The following is an 18,908-nucleotide window of genomic DNA, read 5'->3' as shown; positions in this document are numbered from 1 at the left end:
ATTTGAATTGTCGAGAACAAAATGAGCTAAATGGTCTCCAAGATGACGAATCTTAAATCCATTTGATGACCTCCAAATCTGTCTAAAAGTTCTCACTACCGCCTCTCTGTTTAGAAAACGAGAGGTAAGGAATTTTGCTGCTACCTTGAACTCTCTAGACCTCTGTACCTTTTGTAATGAGAATCCTGAACTTACCGTCTCAGAAGGATTAAGATTGCCCTTAAATTATTCTGCTATTTAGTTTGCACACACCTTGGAAGGATTTAATTTATAACAATAATTGTAGCACTAAACAATATTGCGCGGAGAACAACATTAGGATTTTATGTCATTCAAGAATAAAAAAATATGCTAATATTCAAAACTAAATTAACAAATTCAAATTCAAACTAACATATATTCACTATTAACAAATAATAATAATAATAATACAATACAAAAAAAAAAATGTTTCTAATACATTTATATTAATTTATTCATTTTAAAATATGGAATTTGAGTTTTTTTTTTTTAATTCTAAAAATGATATATAATTTATTTCGCATTAAATTTTGCAGAAATTTTACTTTATTTATATAATAATAAAGAGTCTGCTTAGAAAACCACCTTCCAATTTTTTTTTTTTAGAATACTAAGTATCTTTAACACATACACACGGGAAGAGGTGAGAAGATTAAAAAAAAAAAAAAAACTTACAGTGGTGTATATCCAAAATAGCCTAACTCTTGAATACACAGCACATGCTTTAAACCTCTTTTAACAATATCTATGATTGAAAGGTCATATACTATATAGTTGAATTTTCCATAATCTACTAATTATATAAATGTTATACATTATCTAATTATATGTCTAATATTATATCATCAGAAGCAGACGCTATAGGTTGAAACTCTCTAAAAATATATATATATATTTATATATATATATATATATATATTGTTGACAAATAAAAATTAAAATATAATAGCCAAGCCTAAACAAAAGTTTGTAACTACTGAACCTCAAGCCCTCAATTGCTCAACTTTATGTTTTACAACTAGTTTCAAACATGCACAATGCATAGGAAAGTTTGACAATACATATTTGTTTCCTAAGTAATAACATCATATTCTATATATATATATATATATATATTAGATTATAAGTATATAAAAATATGAAGTTAATTTTACTTGATCAATCCAGTGAAAGTGGTTACTCTAGACTCTTATATAAACACCAAGATACCATAGTTTCAAGGTACATGAAAATATAATTCTCAAACTCTTAACTTCTTTGAGTTCATTAAGATCACTATGAGTTTTTGACTTAACCGTCGGAAGGTCTTTGGCCGGCACCATACCGATACGCTCTGAAGGTATCTTTACTCTTCAGGTTTTCTGACAACTGTGAGTTTAGAAGATTGACTTACTAACGATTTCTTACATCATCAATTGACACCATCTGTAGGAAGCAATGAGTGATTTTTCGTCATCTAACTCCTAAGACAAAACATCATGTAGTCCAAACTTGATTGATGGCATCAATCAACCTTGAATCCAGAAATCCTCCTATTGCCATAAAAGACAACTACAAACACTCTCTACCTTAGTTGAATGACTTGCCTAATAAAACTAAACCCTTCAACAACAAACCAAACCCTTGAGTAATAAGTTAACCTATTGCGGGAGCATGCGAGAGGTACGGGGATCGATACCCTGCATCTCCATTGTTTTTCTTGATTTTTCTCGTTATTTATCCAAAAAAAAAAGTTAACCTATTGCGGGAGCTACGACCTGAAGCAAGCAACCATCATGAACATGACAATCATCACCCTTCAATAGGTTACCGTCATGAAGGAGAAGATGTGGTCGAAAGCAATGCTCCTAGTAGGCAAACTAGAAGCAAAGATGAGTAACCTTACGAGCCAGAAGTTGGTAACGCATGATGGGAAGCAAAGATGAGGGCAATGAAGAACAAGATGGATCTTATGATGAATGCAATGAAGGGATGAATGACTACACTTAACAACCTAGTCCATCACAATGATTCTCCTTTCACCTTGCAAGTCATATCTTGCCCTTTGCTGCCTAAGTTTCTAAAGCCATGGAAATTTATGACAGTACAAATGACCCAATTGATCATCTTGAGTCTTTCAAGACCTTTATGCATCTCCAAGGTATACCAAATGAGATAATACAGTGAGCCTTCCCCACCACTCATAAGGGACTAGCTCGATTGTGGTTTAGTAAGGTTAAACCAAGCTTCATATCAATCGTCAAGGAGTTGAGCAATGACTTTGTCACCTATTTCATTGGAGGACAAAGACACAAACGCTCAACACATGTTAATGCAGATTAAGCAACAAGAAGATGAGAGCCTAAAGTTGTATGTAGCCCGATTTAATATGGAAGCCCTCTTGATAGATGAGGCGGGCGAGATGGTCCTTGTAACGGGCTTCTCTAGCGGGCTCGAAGAAGGAGAATTCATTAGAGTTTGAAGTTCTTGATCTCTTGCATTCCTTTGTTGATAGAGTGGATTCTTGCCTTTTAAAGTTGTACCACTCTTATCTAGGAGATACTTTTCAGGATTTAGCTGTGTACCATCAATAAAAATCAAGCAAGGACTATGATCAAAGAATGGAAGTTATTATTTGATACTTCCAAAGCACATAGTTAGAGCTATCAAGCTTGATATAAATAAGATTTGAAATGTGGGATAGAAATAAATTTGGTGTTTGTAATTGTGGGATTGAAGTTATTTGCAGCTAATTAGCAAGGTTGGTTGAATACAATTTGAGACCTTAGAAGAAAACTTTAGTTAATTTAATTAATGTTATAATGCATAACATTAACTAAATTAATGGTTAATAAATTTTATTGAAGTGGGTTCCAATTAGCTCAACTGGTAAAATCTCTGATGGTTGTATAAGAGATCTGGGGATCAATCCCTGCCTACACCAAAAATTGATTGGTGTTTTGGTCTGATGATAATGAGTTATCATCAAGAGTGGACACCATAGGTTGAAACTCTAGAAAAAATAATAATAATAATAATTATTGAAGTGATATTTAAATATACAAAGGCCTCAAATTGTATATCTAAATATCACTTCAATAAAATTTATTAACCATTAATTTACTTAATCTTATGCATTATAGTTTTTTTTTTCATTTAAACGCATTATTCTTACTTTTTTATATAACTTATTCACTTGAACGACGTTAGGGATATAACAAATTTTGTCACATAGGCATTACAGACTAAAGCGTCACCAATAATAATAAAAAATTGTTTCAACCATTCATTTATTATGTTGTTTAAGTGGTACCAAACTACCAGCCTATTAGCCACATCATTTTATAAGTATTTTTTAGTAGAATTTGTAGCAGTTTTAGCATTTTTCATTTACTTAATGATGATTTGTTGGATTTCTATTAATCTTTTTTTTTTTTTTTTGGTGAGAAAATGCTAAAACTACTACAACCTTTATTACAAAAATATTACAAATTGATGTGGAAAAAAATGTAATTAGTAGCACTTCAACAAAATAATAAATGAATGTATAAATTAGTCTTATAATTGGTAGTACAATAATTTGTGAGACCCATGCAATAAAATTTTTAGTATTTGCAACATTAATCAAAATTTTTTTTTTTTTTTTTTGACATTCTTAAAAGGAAAAAAAAAATTCAAAAATTGTTAGGGTTATATTTATGAATTGGCATATCATATGACAATACACACTTTACTTGTAATTATGTAGTTCTAAGTGGTTTTAAGAACAATATGAAGTACTTTGAAGAAGTATAACAAGTGATATTATTGAAGATATGAAGATTACTCAAGAAATAGTATAGGAAAAGCTAAAACTACTACAACCTTTATTACAAAAATATTACAAATTGACGTGGAAAAAAATGTAATTGGTAGCACTTCAACAAAATAATAAATGAATATATAAATTAGTTCTTATAATTGGTAGTACAATAATTTGTGAGACCCATGCAATAAAATTTTTAGTATTTTCAACATTAATCAAAAAAAATTTTTTTTGACATTCTTAAAAGGAAAAAAAAAAAAAAAATTCAAAAATTGTTAGGGTTATATTTTATGAATTGGCATATCATATGACAAAACGCACTTTGCTTGTAATTATGTAGTTCTAAGTGGTTTTAAGAACAATATGAAGTACTTTGAAGAAGTATAACAAGTGATATTATTGAAGATATGAAGATTACTCAAGAAACAATACAGGAAAAGTTGAAACAGGTTGTCTCGATACCTAGCTCGACACCTAGCTCGACACCTCCAATCTATCAAGCTTAAATGAATTGCGATACATACCTCAACACCTCTCAATCTATCGATGTATGCAAATTCTAAATTTGCAGATCTGTTTTTTTGGCTCGTGATGACAAGGCTTTTCTAGGGTTTTATGTTCTACGTCTCCAGAGGATATAAAAGCAATTTTTTTTTCTATTGAGATACATGCTTTTGTGAAGCTGTTGTGACATCTTGTGCATCTTTGGGTTATGTTTCAAGCTTCTTTCAGATCTCTAAGCTTGAATTAAAGAACTTTGCATCAAACAACAACAATCAAGTTGTTAGTTAGTTATAGATTGAGATTCATGCAAATGAGAAGTTTCTACAAGATCAAGTCTAATTGGAGATTAGCGTAAGGGTTTAACTGTAAATTGGTATTTTGGGATAGGCTGGATAGTGGTAAAATTCCTTATACTTATAACCACTTATTCTTAATTAGTGGATTCTTCAAGAGTGATGACCTGAAATTTACCTGGTGAGGTTTTTGCTTGCAAAGGTTTCCCATTCATCAACAAATCATTGTGTTAATTTATTTTCCATTGTACTCTAGTTTAGATTGGTGATTTGTTTATGCCTTCACGATATTGCATGTAATTTGGATAATTAATCAACTTAGATAATTGAATTAATTAACCAGAGTTAATTTATTTTTAACCCAACAAAATTGAACAACTCACATTTTTCTAAAATAAAAAAGTACTTATTCACCCTGGCATTTGGGGGCAACCTATTTGCCTAAGTTGCCCAAGTCTAAGGTCAGCTAGTGAATAGTTGAAGAAATGGAAACAATTTCTAGTTCTTTCAAGGCAATGGAGATTTGATTATCTACTCTGCATGGATTTTACAGTTCTATGTATACTGTTAAGTACGTCGATAGCTTCCTCTAGGATTTAACAAACTTCTAACTACTCGAATAAATACATTACAAATCTGCATTAGCATAACTAATCTTGGTAGATAACCTACTAACAGCAACCCTAACTAACTGTTCTCTATTCTTTTTAAGTAAGCGTATTTGATTTTGTTTTTTCTTTTTTCACTTTGCAGCTCGAGGATTTGTTTGGAATCTCCTTAAATTCCTGCGTATGATAAATTTAATCAATTAATTTCATATCTTACTCATTGATCATTGTGGTCAACTTTTTTTTTCTTCATTTTTTTTTCTCTCTCTCATTTAGTTGACTAAACATTGTTTTGATTATTGACTTAGAAATCGATCAAAAATATCAGTTGAAGTCTCTTCACCACAAATACAAAGAACTTTTACGTCGCATGTGCGAAGTGTTAGCAGGTTTGAATTTTCAACAACTAGAAAAAGGTAAGGTTATTGAAGCCATCATCATAGCTGTCAAGCAAGGGAGAGTTGAGTTTGTTACTGAAATACTAGAGGCATTTCCTGAACTTGCATGGTCTGTTGAAGAATCCACGAAACGAAACATATTTATGCTTGCCGTTCTTTATCGTCAGGATGAAGTATTTCGCTTTCTATGCAAATCTCCTGCAAAGAACTCAATATTGGCTAGAGTAGATTCTGATTCAAATAGCATATTACATATTGCAGCGATGCTAGAGCCTTCCGCTAGGCCTAATAAAGCTCCAGGCGCAGCTTTGCTTATGCAAAGAGAAGTACAATGGTTTAAGGTAATATCATCTCTCACTTTATATATATATATATATATATATAATTAATTTCAATGATGAGTTGTTTTCAATTCTTTCTTGGTTTTATGATTAATATCTGTCACTTTATATACATCTGACACTCTTGGAAAACTCTTTTCTAAACTGTTTAACTAAAGAGCCATTTAAAGGTGGGAAAGTGTGAGTGAATGTGACTAATTAAAGATCCACGTAATTGTCAGATTGTGAGAGAGATCTACTGTGAGAAGTGTGACTTCAATATCCTACAAATACGATAAAGAAAATGAACGGAAATGAGATTCTTAAAAAGGAAAAAAAAATCATAAAAGGAAAAATACGAAATGGAAGAGAGTAAAAGGTTGGGTGATTACATATTCTAATTCGTATAAAAAAAAAGTCATTAAATTGTTAAATTAAAATAATTTAATTTAATGTACAGAATATAATAAGTGGTATGTTTTATAATTGAACTATCTATAACTACAAATATGATGATATATAGTATAGGGAGTTAATAATAATTATGATGATTGTATTTATATCTTAAAATATAGTCTTTTATGAGGTTTGTTATAATAAATGCAGGAGGTGGAGAGAGTTGTCCATCCTTCCACATTAGAACGTAGAAACAAAAATGATCAAACACCTAGACAATTGTTTATTGAGAGCCATAAAGAATTGATGAAAGAAGGAGAAAATTGGATGAAGGGAGTAGCAAATTCTTGTACAGTGGTAGGAGCTCTAATTGTTACCATTATGTTTGCAGCAGCAATTACCGTACCAGGTGGCAATAAACAAGAATTAGGCTTGCCAATGTTCTTAAATGTGAAGGTGTTTATGCTCTTTATAATATCTGATGCGCTGTCTCTACTTTTTGCCTCAATTTCATTGTTGACGTTTCTCTGCGTCACATCATCATCAAGTTATAAAGATGAAGATTTCCATCAATCTTTACCCAAAAAGATGATGATAGGCATTTCCACCCTTATCATCTCCATAGCAACCATGATGATAACCTTTTGTGCTTCCCTTTCTATTATTCTAAAAGGAAAATCATCAGTGATCATTCCTGTCATTTGCCTTGCTAGTGTTCCAGTCGCACTATTTGCATGGATGCAATTGCGCCTTCTCATTGACATGATCAAGTTAACTTATGGATCAAGGATCGTAGACAGGAAAGAAAAGAACTTTCCTCTGGTATAGGGTGATGCCAAAAATGATTATTTTTACTTTGCTTTGAAGGATAACTGAAGAACTTTCCTCTTGTGATGCATATTGTGTGTATTTTCCTTTTTAGACCTTTTTATCATAAATCAAATAAATCAGAACTCCATTATGTATTTTCTCTCTTTATATTATCTATATTCGTTTTCTAATTTATTTATTTATTTTGACCAAGAATAGTATATTTCCTAATCCAGTAAGTCTCTTGAATCATGATTTTCGAGTTGAATATAGATCTTTACCCTTGAAGCAAAAGAAGACCAATTAAAATACAAAAGTATCAGTAATTCGATATCCATCCATGGCTTATAAGAAACTAATAGATAATATAAAGGACAAACCGACAAACTATTCGATACTATATTAATTCATGTCTGAATTAGTTGTGGTGACATTCAGCAATTTGCCTTAATATAATAATCCAAGAAAGTAAAATTTTTAAGTCAAAAATATATGTTCAGTCCCTAATATTTAGTCTAGATTCCCATTTAAAATATATACCAAGTTAGTCCCTCCATTCCCATTTCTTTATATGGATTGCTTGTGACTAATGGTCATGGGGGCCCAATATGGCCCTTTTTTTTTTTTTTTTTTTTTTTTTTTTTTTTTTTTAATGCAAAAATACACATGTAGTCTCTAAATTTTGATTCATATTCTATTTTAATCCATGAATTTTTTTTTGAGAAAGTAATCCATGAAATTTAAATAGTTTTTTTTTTCTTATAATCCTCATAATATATATATATATATATATATATATATATAACTAAGACATAACTGTTTTTTATGACAAAAAAAATGTAAGACATACCTAATTAATCTTTTCGTTCCCTTCCCATTCTTGCTTGTTTATGTGACTAATGGAGTGGCAATAACCTCTTTTTTAATTAGTTTTGAGTTTTGACCACAAACGGTTGGGTGAAATGTGGCCAAAAAATTTTCATGTATTATACTTGGATACCACAATTTTTTTAGCCTTCACAATGAATTTTTCCTGTTTAACAACACATAAAATGACCCTATATCCCAAACATATTTGTCAAATTTGCAAACGTCTATCCTAAAACTTGGTCCAAAATACAATTCTCCAATCAATACCAACAAAAATAATATGCAGAAAAAAACCTCTTAAAAAGGAAAAACATGAACACGATGATAATCATAAGCCACAATAATCTTCGATTTGCAACAAAACATAAACATAAAACAATTAATAATAAAAATAAAACAATTAATAATTGGTTGAGAACACAAACAAATAGAGAAAATTTTGATGTCCTACAAAAATCACTCTTTCTCTCTCTTAGATTTGAGAAAGAGATTGCAGGATCAAATTTCGTAAGCAAGCAAAATAATGGAAAAGAAACAAAAGGACTGACTTGAGCACTAAAATATTTTAGGAATAAAAATCACATAAGCAAAGCATAAAACTAAAATATTTTGAAAATAAAATTATTTTTTTTACAATTTTTTTTTATTAGAAAAAAATTCCACTCTTGAAATATGGTACATGTTTTATTTTTATTCCTAATACACACACACACATACACACACACACACACACACACATATATATATATATATATATATATTCCTATTATGCATGAAGGGCTTCCATGGGGATCCACTTTCTCCATACTTATTCCTATTATGCGCAAAGGGCTTCCATGGATTATTGAGAAAAGCAAAGGAGAATGGAGACATAAGGGGTGTTTCTATTTGTCGAAGTGCACCAAAACTAACACACCTTCTTTTTGCAGATGACAACCTTATTTTTTGCAAGGCAAAAATAAATGAGTGTAAGAAGCTCTTGGAGATCCTAGCCACTTATGAACGAGCATCTGGACAACAAATAAATAGAGACAAAACAACTCTATTTTTCAGCAAATCTACCTCCCAATAGATGCAAGCTTCAATACAAGAGGCTCTTGGAGTACCCATGGTCAAACAATATGAGAAGTACTTGGGATTACCAAGTTTCATAGGCCGAAAAAAGAAGGGAAGTTTTGACAATATCAAGCAAAGAGTGTGGAAGAAGCTTCAAGGATGGGAAGGCAAGATCCAATCACAAGCTAGGAGAGAAATTTTGATTAAAGCGGTGGCTCAAGCACTCCTTACATATACTATGTCATGTTTTAAATTACCGGTTGGTCTTTGCCATGACATTGAAGATCTCATTCAAAGATTCTTTTGGGGGCAACGGGGAGATAGTCGAAAGGTGCATTGGGTAAGGTGGGAAGAGCTATGTAAGCCAAAGGAGCAAGAAGGGATGGGCTTCAAGGATTTATCACGCTTCAATGATGCATTGCTCGCCAAACAAACTTGGCAACTCCTCCATGATAAATCTAGGCAGAGATATTATTAAGTGTGGAGCAATATGGAGAATTGGGGATGGGAAGTCTGTCAATATTTGGGGAGATAGGTGGCTGCCCCAATGGCACTCACCAATGATTTTATCTCCACAAATAGGAGGGTTTGTTGAAGCTAAGGTTCATAGCTTAATTGATGAAGTCAGAAGATGTTAGAGGATAGATTTGATAGACGAAACACTGATGGAATTTGAGGTAGCATTGGTGAAAAGCATAACCCTCTGCATTACAGCACAGCTCGATGAGCTAATCTGGTCTCACAGTGCTACTGGTGCTTACACAGTCAAGACTGGCTATCGTTTTCTGCAAACAGAGAACCAGAATCAACAACCTGGACAGTTTGACACTCTGTTGCTCAAACCACTATGGCAAGGGATATGGAGTCTCAAGGTACCAAGCAAAGTGAGAAATCTGATATGGCAAGTTGCAAAAAATTCTCTCCCCACAAAGCAAAACTTAGTGAGAAGAAAGATTATCAATGACGACTACTATGATCATTGCCAATCGCAGCACAAAGATGTCCTCCATGCCCTCTATCTTTATCAACGACGACTACTCTGATTTGGCTCTCGATACTAGCATGGAATTAGCACAATCTATGGCAAACAACTAATTTTTTCAATCTCATAAGATGCATTCTGGCAAAGAACAAGGACTTGGAGTTGTTTGCTATGGTGGTGTGGGCTCTATGGAAGAGACAAAATGAATTGCGGGTGGGTAAGAGCTATGAAACTCTCACACAACTCATGTAGCAAGCTCGCAGCAAATTGAGGGAATTTTCACTGCATAATACTTCCATGGTGGAACCCGTGGGAAAACCTCCAACTTAGTGGCAGCCACCAGAGCAGCAGCAATACAAAATAAATTTCGATGGGGCACTCTTCAAGGTAGAGAATTATGCTGGAATAGGGGTGATAATTCGAGACAACGAGGGGCAAGTGATGATGTCTATGTCACAAGGCGTGCAATGGAGTTGGCTTTGGAAATTGGTCTCAATAAGGGAGTTTTAAAGGGTGACTCACAGATCCTTATGAATGTTCTAACCACAAACTCTCACAGTCTCTCCCAATTTGGTCATATTGTAAATGATATACAGTACTTAGCCTCTTATTTCTCCATTATTTCTTATTCTCATGTAAGGAGGCATCGTAATACTGTAGCTCACTCGCTTGCGAGACGAGCAATTTCCTTTTCTTCATTACAAGTCTGGATGGAAGATGTACCACCAGAGATTGCAGACATACTTCAGGCTGATTTTCATAGCCGCAGTTAATAAAGTTTGTGATGTTGATTCTCAAAAAAAAAAAAAAAAATCATTTTCATACTTGAAAAATGCCACTTTCGTCAATGTCTCTAAAGAAATACATATTAAAAGACTACTTCAATTATAAAATAATAAAGATATAAAAGAAATTAAAATACTACTCTAATTTATTTTTTATTTTTATTTTTTTAAGAATCAAAGTGACTAAAATTAGTTTTTTTTTTTTTTTTAATGGAAGTGACTAAAATTAGTTAAAACTTAAAAAGGTGTCTAAAATTAAAACTTTTCCAATCATTTGTAATTAAAACGTGAAATTACTTCCTATAAATAATTAATAAATAAATAAAAAGGTGAAAAGACTTGAGAGCCGACGTATTTTGATCAAGTTGTGCAATTTCTACAATTAAAGGCTCTGTCTCTTCATGTGAAGAAGACCGGACTTGAATTGCACCTATTGCTTTGTTCTCTCTTTGTTTCCAAAATTTCATTCTCATTATCAAAGCGCAAAGCACCAGAGAGAAAATAAAGCTTGGATTTCAGGTTTGTAACCGAAATTTTCTATTCAGAATCTTCTATTCCGACCTGTGAAGCTTACCTGTTATGGCTTCTTGAACAGTATCACTATCATCATAGAAACAAATTCTGAGAATTGGGTTTTTCATTTCTGTACTTTTTGAACCAGATTTCAGGGTTTGATTGCAAATTTACTTTTTATTTTTTTTATTTTATATATATAAAATCTTGAATTGTAAATGGCTTATCATAAATATATGATGCAATGAAATTTGAGTACTGGGCTATTTTATTTTATTTTATTTTTGGTTGATTTCAAGTTGAATGGTTTATTTCATTTTACTTTCAAGTTTGGTTATATTTTGAAGCATCAGAAATCTTAATAGAAAATCTGAGGCGTTACTGAGTATTGGGTTTTTGGTTACAAGTTCTAAGGGTGTGGATAAGTTTCTTATCTGAGAATTCAAGTTTAAGAATTGTGATAGAGTAGTTTGAGTGTGTATAATATCATTACCAAAAAGAAATCATTGAAGTGTCGAACTTAGTATTGGATTTTGGGTTCTAGGGGGAAGGAGTGGTGGTTTGAAACTAGTTTGAGTGTTATTTTTTGTGGCTTTGATTTCTATGCATTTATTGTAAGTAAAAGATGTATAGCAATTTTAAGGAGCACGCAATAGAGTATGTGAAGCAGGCAGTTCAGGAGGATGATGCCGAAAACTATAGCAAAGCATTTCCACTCTATATGAATGCATTAGAGTACTTTAGGACCCATTTGAAGTATGAGAAGAATACGAAGATTAAGGAAGTGATTACTCAGAAATGTATGGAATATTTAAAGAGGGCAGAGGAGATAAGGACCATTCTCGATAATGGGGGAAGTGGGCCTGCACCCAGTGGTGATGCAACAATTGCTAGCCAACCAAAGACAAAGTCGAAGGGAGGAATGGGGAAAGATGCAGAGGATCCGGAGCAAGCAAAGCTTAGGGCTGGCCTTGATTCTGTGATAATCAGGGAGAAACCAAACATGAAGTGGAGTGACGTGGCTGGGCTTGAGAGTGCCAAACAGGCATTGCAAGAGACTGTAATACTGCCTGTGAAGTTTCCCCAATTTTTTACTGGTTAGTTCCTCAATCATTATTTTTAAGTTTTGGGTTATTTTCTTTTAGTTTTCTTGCTGAATCTTGGCATGCTTTCAATGTGAATAAGCTTGATTTGGTTTATGGTGACACTTGATAACTTATGAATATCCAAAAATATGCCACTGGTACCATAAATTCAAGTTTATCAGTTGCGGAGATTGTATGCTCCAATTGTATTACTCAGAATTTCTAACTTTCAAGCTCTGCTTTTGCAATGGAAACTGTACAAATAAATCCCACCAGAAACAACTGAAAATATGTATGGAGAAGACATGTTTTAGACTTGTACAATAAACAGCTCATGTCAAACAACAAAGCAAAATTCTTATAGTTAATTGGGTTTATGTTCTGTCAGTTGAATTCAAAAAGGCTCAAATATTGGCCTTTGATGGCCCAGTGTATCAGCCTAATTCTGAACATGAAAGAATCAGTTGAGTTTAGAGAAGGTAGAAAGGATATTTTAAGAGTTATTGTTGCCATTGCTTCACTGATCTTTTAGATTTTGGATGGTGTATCTTCCAATTGATCTTCCAATTGTAAAGATACATATCAAGTAATAATATCAACTACAATAAGTTTTAAGACCCATTTGAAAACCTTTTTTCATATCAAGTATCTTTCTAAAGTTTGAGGGGTTTACATTGCTTCAATATGTGAGGCACACTACTTAGCCATGAGCTCAGATTCAGACCATCCCTTGCACCTGGCTGTGAATTAAAAAATGATTATAGCTGTCTGCTTGACAGTAGAATTTATGGCAATGAAGGATAAACATTCTACTTGGTATTAATAAAAAGCAAAATGCTATTTGGCACATTTACTATTTGTCATACGTGCCAATGTATGGATGCTGAAGACTTTCTAAACATAATTTGCATCAAGAACTTGATTTTCCATTCCTAATAAACAGTGGGATTTGAACTGTCTACATTAAGAAGAGTCAAAGAGACATTATCATTTAATGCTTAAATCTGGAAGATTCATGAACTAGCAATCTACTTCTAGGCCATTTTCTGCAGTATTTCCTTCTTGAGCAACTAATATAAATATCATGTCACATATGGTACATCTTGATGATAAAAGAATCATTTGATTTCTTTTTCAGGGAAGAGAAAACCGTGGAGGGCTTTTCTATTATATGGTCCACCTGGAACTGGGAAGTCCTATTTGGCAAAGGCAGTGGCAACAGAAGCAGATTCAACTTTCTTTAGGTAAAAATTTGACCAATACATAGCAAGTGACTAGACTAAAATAGCAGATAAACAACTATAGATGGCAAGTTATTGAACTACAATAGCAGATTTTAGAACTAAGGCTATACTTGTTGCCAATGACACTTAATTGTGAGTTGTATATTTGAAATCTATGTGATCATCGATCTTAGTTCTTCTTCTCCTTCTTTGAGTTTTGCCACATAACTTTTTATATATATATATATATATATCTAAGAACCATTTGACCTCTTATGCTTATTTTTTGATAATATTTTACAATATCAGTTTCATGGTTTAAATTGTGCAATGCACTGAGATGTAAGCGATGAATGTTTGGAAGTAGAACAACTGAAAAGGTACCTGGTTTTATGGCCCTTGACAGGCAAATATTCATGATGACTTTACAAGAGAGTAGCAAGATCCGCACTAGTTAATTGGAAGCCTTTAGATTTCCAAGAAAATGATATCCTTCCATTATGTTAGATTACATTTGGATACACGAATATATTCCTTTAAATGGTGTAGTCATTAGTTTATTTTACAATAATAAATGAGTTCACCTTAATTACTATGAAATAGTTTAGGAAAACTCCAATATGCTCATTCAAATGCTATGAATGACAGAATATCTTTTTTTGTTTACCAAACTATAAGTCTAGATTTTAAATTTTGATGGTATTGAGAGGATGCTGGATATATAGGTTTCTTATTGATGAAAGATTACCATAATACACTACTAGTCTACTACACTTGCTCACTACAATCCAGGATAATCTAAAATGTGGTACACCTTTGTTCTATATGCAAATTTTCACAATCCAAAAGTTTCCTCCTTTTTTTCTCCCTTTTCTTTTTGAAAGAGGATAGTTTAAGTAATACGAAAATCTTATATGCATTATAGAGTTTCTAGAGAGAACCATGCTAAAAATTATAAGGGTTTAACTTGAGGACAGCCTTGTCATATTTTAACTTCTAATGAAACATGTGTGTTGAGTATAAGTGTCATCATTCCATGTTCTGGGGTAGGTCATGTAATGTGTTCCCATACATCTTCTGTGTTCTAGTATGATCAATTTTCTAGGTAACTTAGTCTAAATGTTTAGATTATATGAGAGATTGCTATATTACTTAGAAATATGACCATGCAAGTATTGTAATATTGTTGCTTCCTAGGAGGATATAAACCTTTTATCCCTAGCAGCTGATCAACCATTTTATTGTTGAATTTCTACACTAGTTCCCATTTTTCCATTTGGACTTCTATGAGGGGTGGAAAAAAAAAAAAAAAAAAAAAACAACAACAACAACAACAACAATGAAGGAAATGCATCAAGCTCGGAGATTTCATTTCTCTTGCAAAGAAATTTGACAAGAAATGTTATTTATGAATAAAATAAAATGCAAGAAGCCTACAAACTTGGTTAGGTTTCATTTGTGCATGGTCAACATGTCATTCTTATTCTCATCCATTTTCTGTTGATATGTTTCCTTTGTGCACTAATGCCCATATCTTAGTGATGATCCTTGTTTTCCATGCTTTCATTAGTGAATTATAGTTAAAAGGGGCTTGGTTAGGCTTATTTGTAAAGCAGGAAATTTGAACTTCTGTTCCAAATGAGCGTATTAGAATGGAAGATTTTGAAGAAATTTGTTAGTGGACCATGATGCGATCTCCACTAAAACTTGCAAGATGCACACAAACCACGCAAGAATGTGTAATTTATACCTTGGAGAGTGAATGTAAGCATATGAGGATGCTCTCTTTCATATTTTGTTCCTTTTTCTCAGTCTTTTAATGACTTGGTAGAAAGGCAGCAAAGAAGTTTGCAATCAATGCCAATTACCTCATTGTACTGTCAGCCGTGACTTCTCCTGTTTGTCAAATAGTATCATAAGAACATTGTTAAAAGGCAACAAGTCGGGATACTGATGTCCACTAAGTGAGGTGACAGAAAAAAAAATTATGAAATGTGGATTTAATGGATCAAAAATTCTTGCTTATACCTAACTTAAGATATTTGAGTTTCAGTGTGGTTGTGGTTCTTAATAAATTTTTATTATATAGTTTTTTTCGTCTACGTCTTATATGGCTGGGTTGACTACTTCGCTTGATTTTTATTGTAATTGTCACGTCATTTAAGTGAATTTGAATTTCCAAATGCATGTATGATTTACACTTCCAGTTGATATTAATGAAATGTTGCCAACACATGATGAGTGCTAGATATTGTCAATACACAGTGTTTCGTCATCAGACCTTGTTTCAAAATGGATGGGTGAAAGCGAAAAGCTAGTCTCAAATCTTTTCCAAATGGCTCGTGATAATGCTCCTTCCATTATTTTCATTGACGAAATTGGTTCCTTATGTGGCCAGCGAGGCGAAGGCAATGAGAGTGAAGCATCTCGACGTATCAAAACAGAACTTCTTGTACAGATGCAGGTATTTTGTGTTCACTGGAAGTGGATAAGAGCTTTGTTCCAAGCTTATCTTATACTAATACAACTGTCATCCTTATACTTTAGGAGGTGATATGCAATATTTAAAAGTTTCCCTATCATCAATTGTTTTTTGTCCTGCATTTTCTTTCTCTCTTTTACTTTCCATAAGTGGTCCAGTTATTGTTTCAGACTTTCAGTTGCTAAGCTATCTGTCTGTTACTTTAGGGAAAGATTGTAGAAGTCATATAAAGTTTCCCTATCTGTCTGCATTTTTCTTCTACTTATAGATTGGTGCATGGGCCTTATTGGGATGTAGTTAATTTTGTTACAAAGGCAGGCTGTACCTGTGTCAGTTGACTATCAAGCATTCTCCTAGTTATTGCCGAGTTTTTTAGGCCATGGCCCATATGAAAAGCAGGTTCCATTTCACATTTTCCTCATGCTCACTCAAATTCTGGCCATAGGATCTCTTCCCTGTTTTCACACTAATCCATCTTATGGTAGTGAAATATGCAAACTGTTGCAATGGCTAGTGATCAAACTCCTACCACCAGATAATTCTCCAATTTGAACTCTCGATAGGTGAGTCTAGAGTGTATAGTCTGACCTGGATTGAAGACATAGATCCCTTCCTACTCTATGTTCTTGCATTCTTGGTGCATCATCTTAAGCCCACATCTCTTTCGTCTTATTCCCTACTACCATTATCTTTAACCTGCATTAGTTCTTAACTACATTAAACAGTGATTGTTGCCTTTGGTTTTCTACTGTTAATCTTCAAATGGAAATTTTCTTTAACACATTTCAGGGTGTAGGCAGCGATGATCAGAAAGTTCTAGTTCTTGCCGCCACGAATACTCCATATGCTTTGGATCAGGTAAGAAAACTCTGATCCATCGGACCTAAGTTATAGCTAAAAAGAGTTTTATGACCTTCATTGCTTTGGGGTTGAGACTAAGGAAAATTAAATACAGGCCATCCGTAGGCGTTTCGATTAGCGAATTTACATCCCTCTCCCAGATTTGAAGGCAAGGCAGCACATGTTTAAGGTACTGTGGTTTTGGTAGAGCCATAGTAATTGATTCTTTTGGAGCTTATGATTTGTTTAATATCCTCAACAGGTTTTGTATTTAATCTGGTCCATCTTGGAGACACTCCTCATAACTTAACTAAAAGTGGTTTTGAGCATTTAGCTCACAAAACAGAAGGATTTTCTAGTTCAGACAGCTGTTTGTGTAAGTGTCCAGTTTACATTAGTTTCTGGCATCCCTTTTGAGTGATTATATGGCTGAAAGCTGTTAGCTACCTCCTGTCTTTTGATAGGTTAAAGACGTTCGATTTGAACCTGTTTGTCAAACCCGTGATGCGAAATTCTTCAAAAAGAACTCTAGTGAAATGTGGGTCCCTTGCGAACCTACTGAACGAGGAGCTGTTCAGGTTACCTTGCAGGAACTTGATGCACAAGGCCTAGCTTCAAAGGTAAGTATTGGGTAGGAAACTGTTTTATTTATTATTATTATTAATGGACACTGCATAAAGCTCTAGACCAGAAATCATTGCCAAAATTATCACTATAATCATGTTTAGTGCTAGGTATCAATAACTTACCTAATAGAATTATTAAAGACTTATTCTATGCTTTAACTTACGTAGTTAGTCAATTTCGGAAAAGTAGGATTGAAGAAAAAAGTGGAAAAGAGAAGGGGGGATGGGGGTGGGGGAGAGATTTAAAAAGTGCATGCCTCTATCTTATGAGCCTCATTCAATTTCATTAATGCACATTCAATGATGATTTTCTCTTCCATCAAAATTACACAATTCTTTGGAGGAAGGTCAATTTGTGGTATTTCTTTTCTAGCCTCATTCATCCTCTTCTTTTAATTTATATAATGACTTGAAAGTAACTGGCTCTGGGAATGTATGACGAGCAGATTTTGATAAAGCACTTGCAAGACAGAAGCCAACTGTAAGTAAAGCTGATCTTGAGGTGCATGAGAGATTCACGTAGGAGTTTGGGGAAGAAGGCTGATTGCTTGTGTTTGAACACAAGGACTGATTAACCATTTGTACAGGTAAAACCACTAGTACTATAGGTAAATGAAATGCGTATATATAGTCATCAATATAGCTTGTAATAGAAAGTTCAGCATCTTGTTAAGAGAACACCGTGCCATATTGCTTCAACCTTAATTGATGTACAGTGTTACTGGTGATAGTTTCCATAATCAATAATGATTGATAATCTTACCATTTTTTTCCCATCTGGTTGTGATCTACTACCAGTTTGCCACTAGATGTTCATTCGAAACAATATCCTAGCTGCTGCTGGTACCAAATTTGTAATTAACCAACGATGAACATCTAAATAGACATAGAAAACAAGTTGCTAAATGATATCGTTAATGAAAATTAGCAAATGATGACAGCTAAATAAATTTACAGTATTATGAAAGAACTACTGTGATACTATCTTATTGATTATGCCCCAGGGCACTGCCATTAAAAGCAAGGTAACCTAAGGATAAAACTCTTATGTTTGGAATGGAGGGTGAGAAGGAAGGTGTTCTGGAGTCATGGAGTTCACCTCTGCGAACCTTTGTAAAATAAAGTACAAATGGTAGTAGCTAAAGGCTCCCCTGGACATGATCCAGGTGAGCTTATCTGGGACAAAAATGGTAATTGGATAAAGTGTTTTTCCTTCTCTACTTAGAACTTACTTTCAGTATTCAGGCTGAACTCTGGGCTATTGGCTATAGACTACAACTTTTGTGGCGAATGGATTATTGCAACATTCTAT

At 33.3% G+C, this 18,908-nt stretch overlaps 1 protein-coding gene and 1 pseudogene across 5 annotated transcripts in view; both read left to right on the top strand.

Annotated features, from left to right (window-relative positions):
• Window positions 1-7,386, top strand: part of LOC126722672 (uncharacterized) — a 34,172-nt gene extending 26,786 nt beyond the window's left edge. For 3 of the 5 annotated variants that reach the window (XM_050425826.1, XM_050425828.1, XM_050425825.1), the window contains 2 exons: window positions 5,519-5,949; window positions 6,535-7,386. In XM_050425826.1, the coding sequence (XP_050281783.1) occupies window positions 5,519-5,949; window positions 6,535-7,152 (1,049 nt within the window). In that variant the 3' untranslated portion in view covers window positions 7,153-7,386. Of the gene's footprint in view, window positions 1-5,355; window positions 5,481-5,518; window positions 5,950-6,534 lie in introns of those variants that run through there. The other 2 variants (XM_050425827.1, XM_050425829.1) reach the window with 2 other exon arrangements.
• A 3,989-nt stretch (window positions 7,387-11,375) lies between these two features.
• On the top strand, window positions 11,376-18,343 carry LOC126722673 (protein SUPPRESSOR OF K(+) TRANSPORT GROWTH DEFECT 1-like; annotated as a pseudogene).
• The last annotated feature ends 565 nt before the right edge of the window (window positions 18,344-18,908 follow it).

The sequence above is a fragment of the Quercus robur genome, chromosome 4 (genome assembly GCF_932294415.1).
Source record: "Quercus robur chromosome 4, dhQueRobu3.1, whole genome shotgun sequence".
NCBI classification, from domain to species: domain Eukaryota; kingdom Viridiplantae; phylum Streptophyta; class Magnoliopsida; order Fagales; family Fagaceae; genus Quercus; species Quercus robur.
The sequence above is the reverse complement of the archived record's forward strand: the minus strand, read 5'-3'. Positions and strand labels throughout refer to the sequence as shown.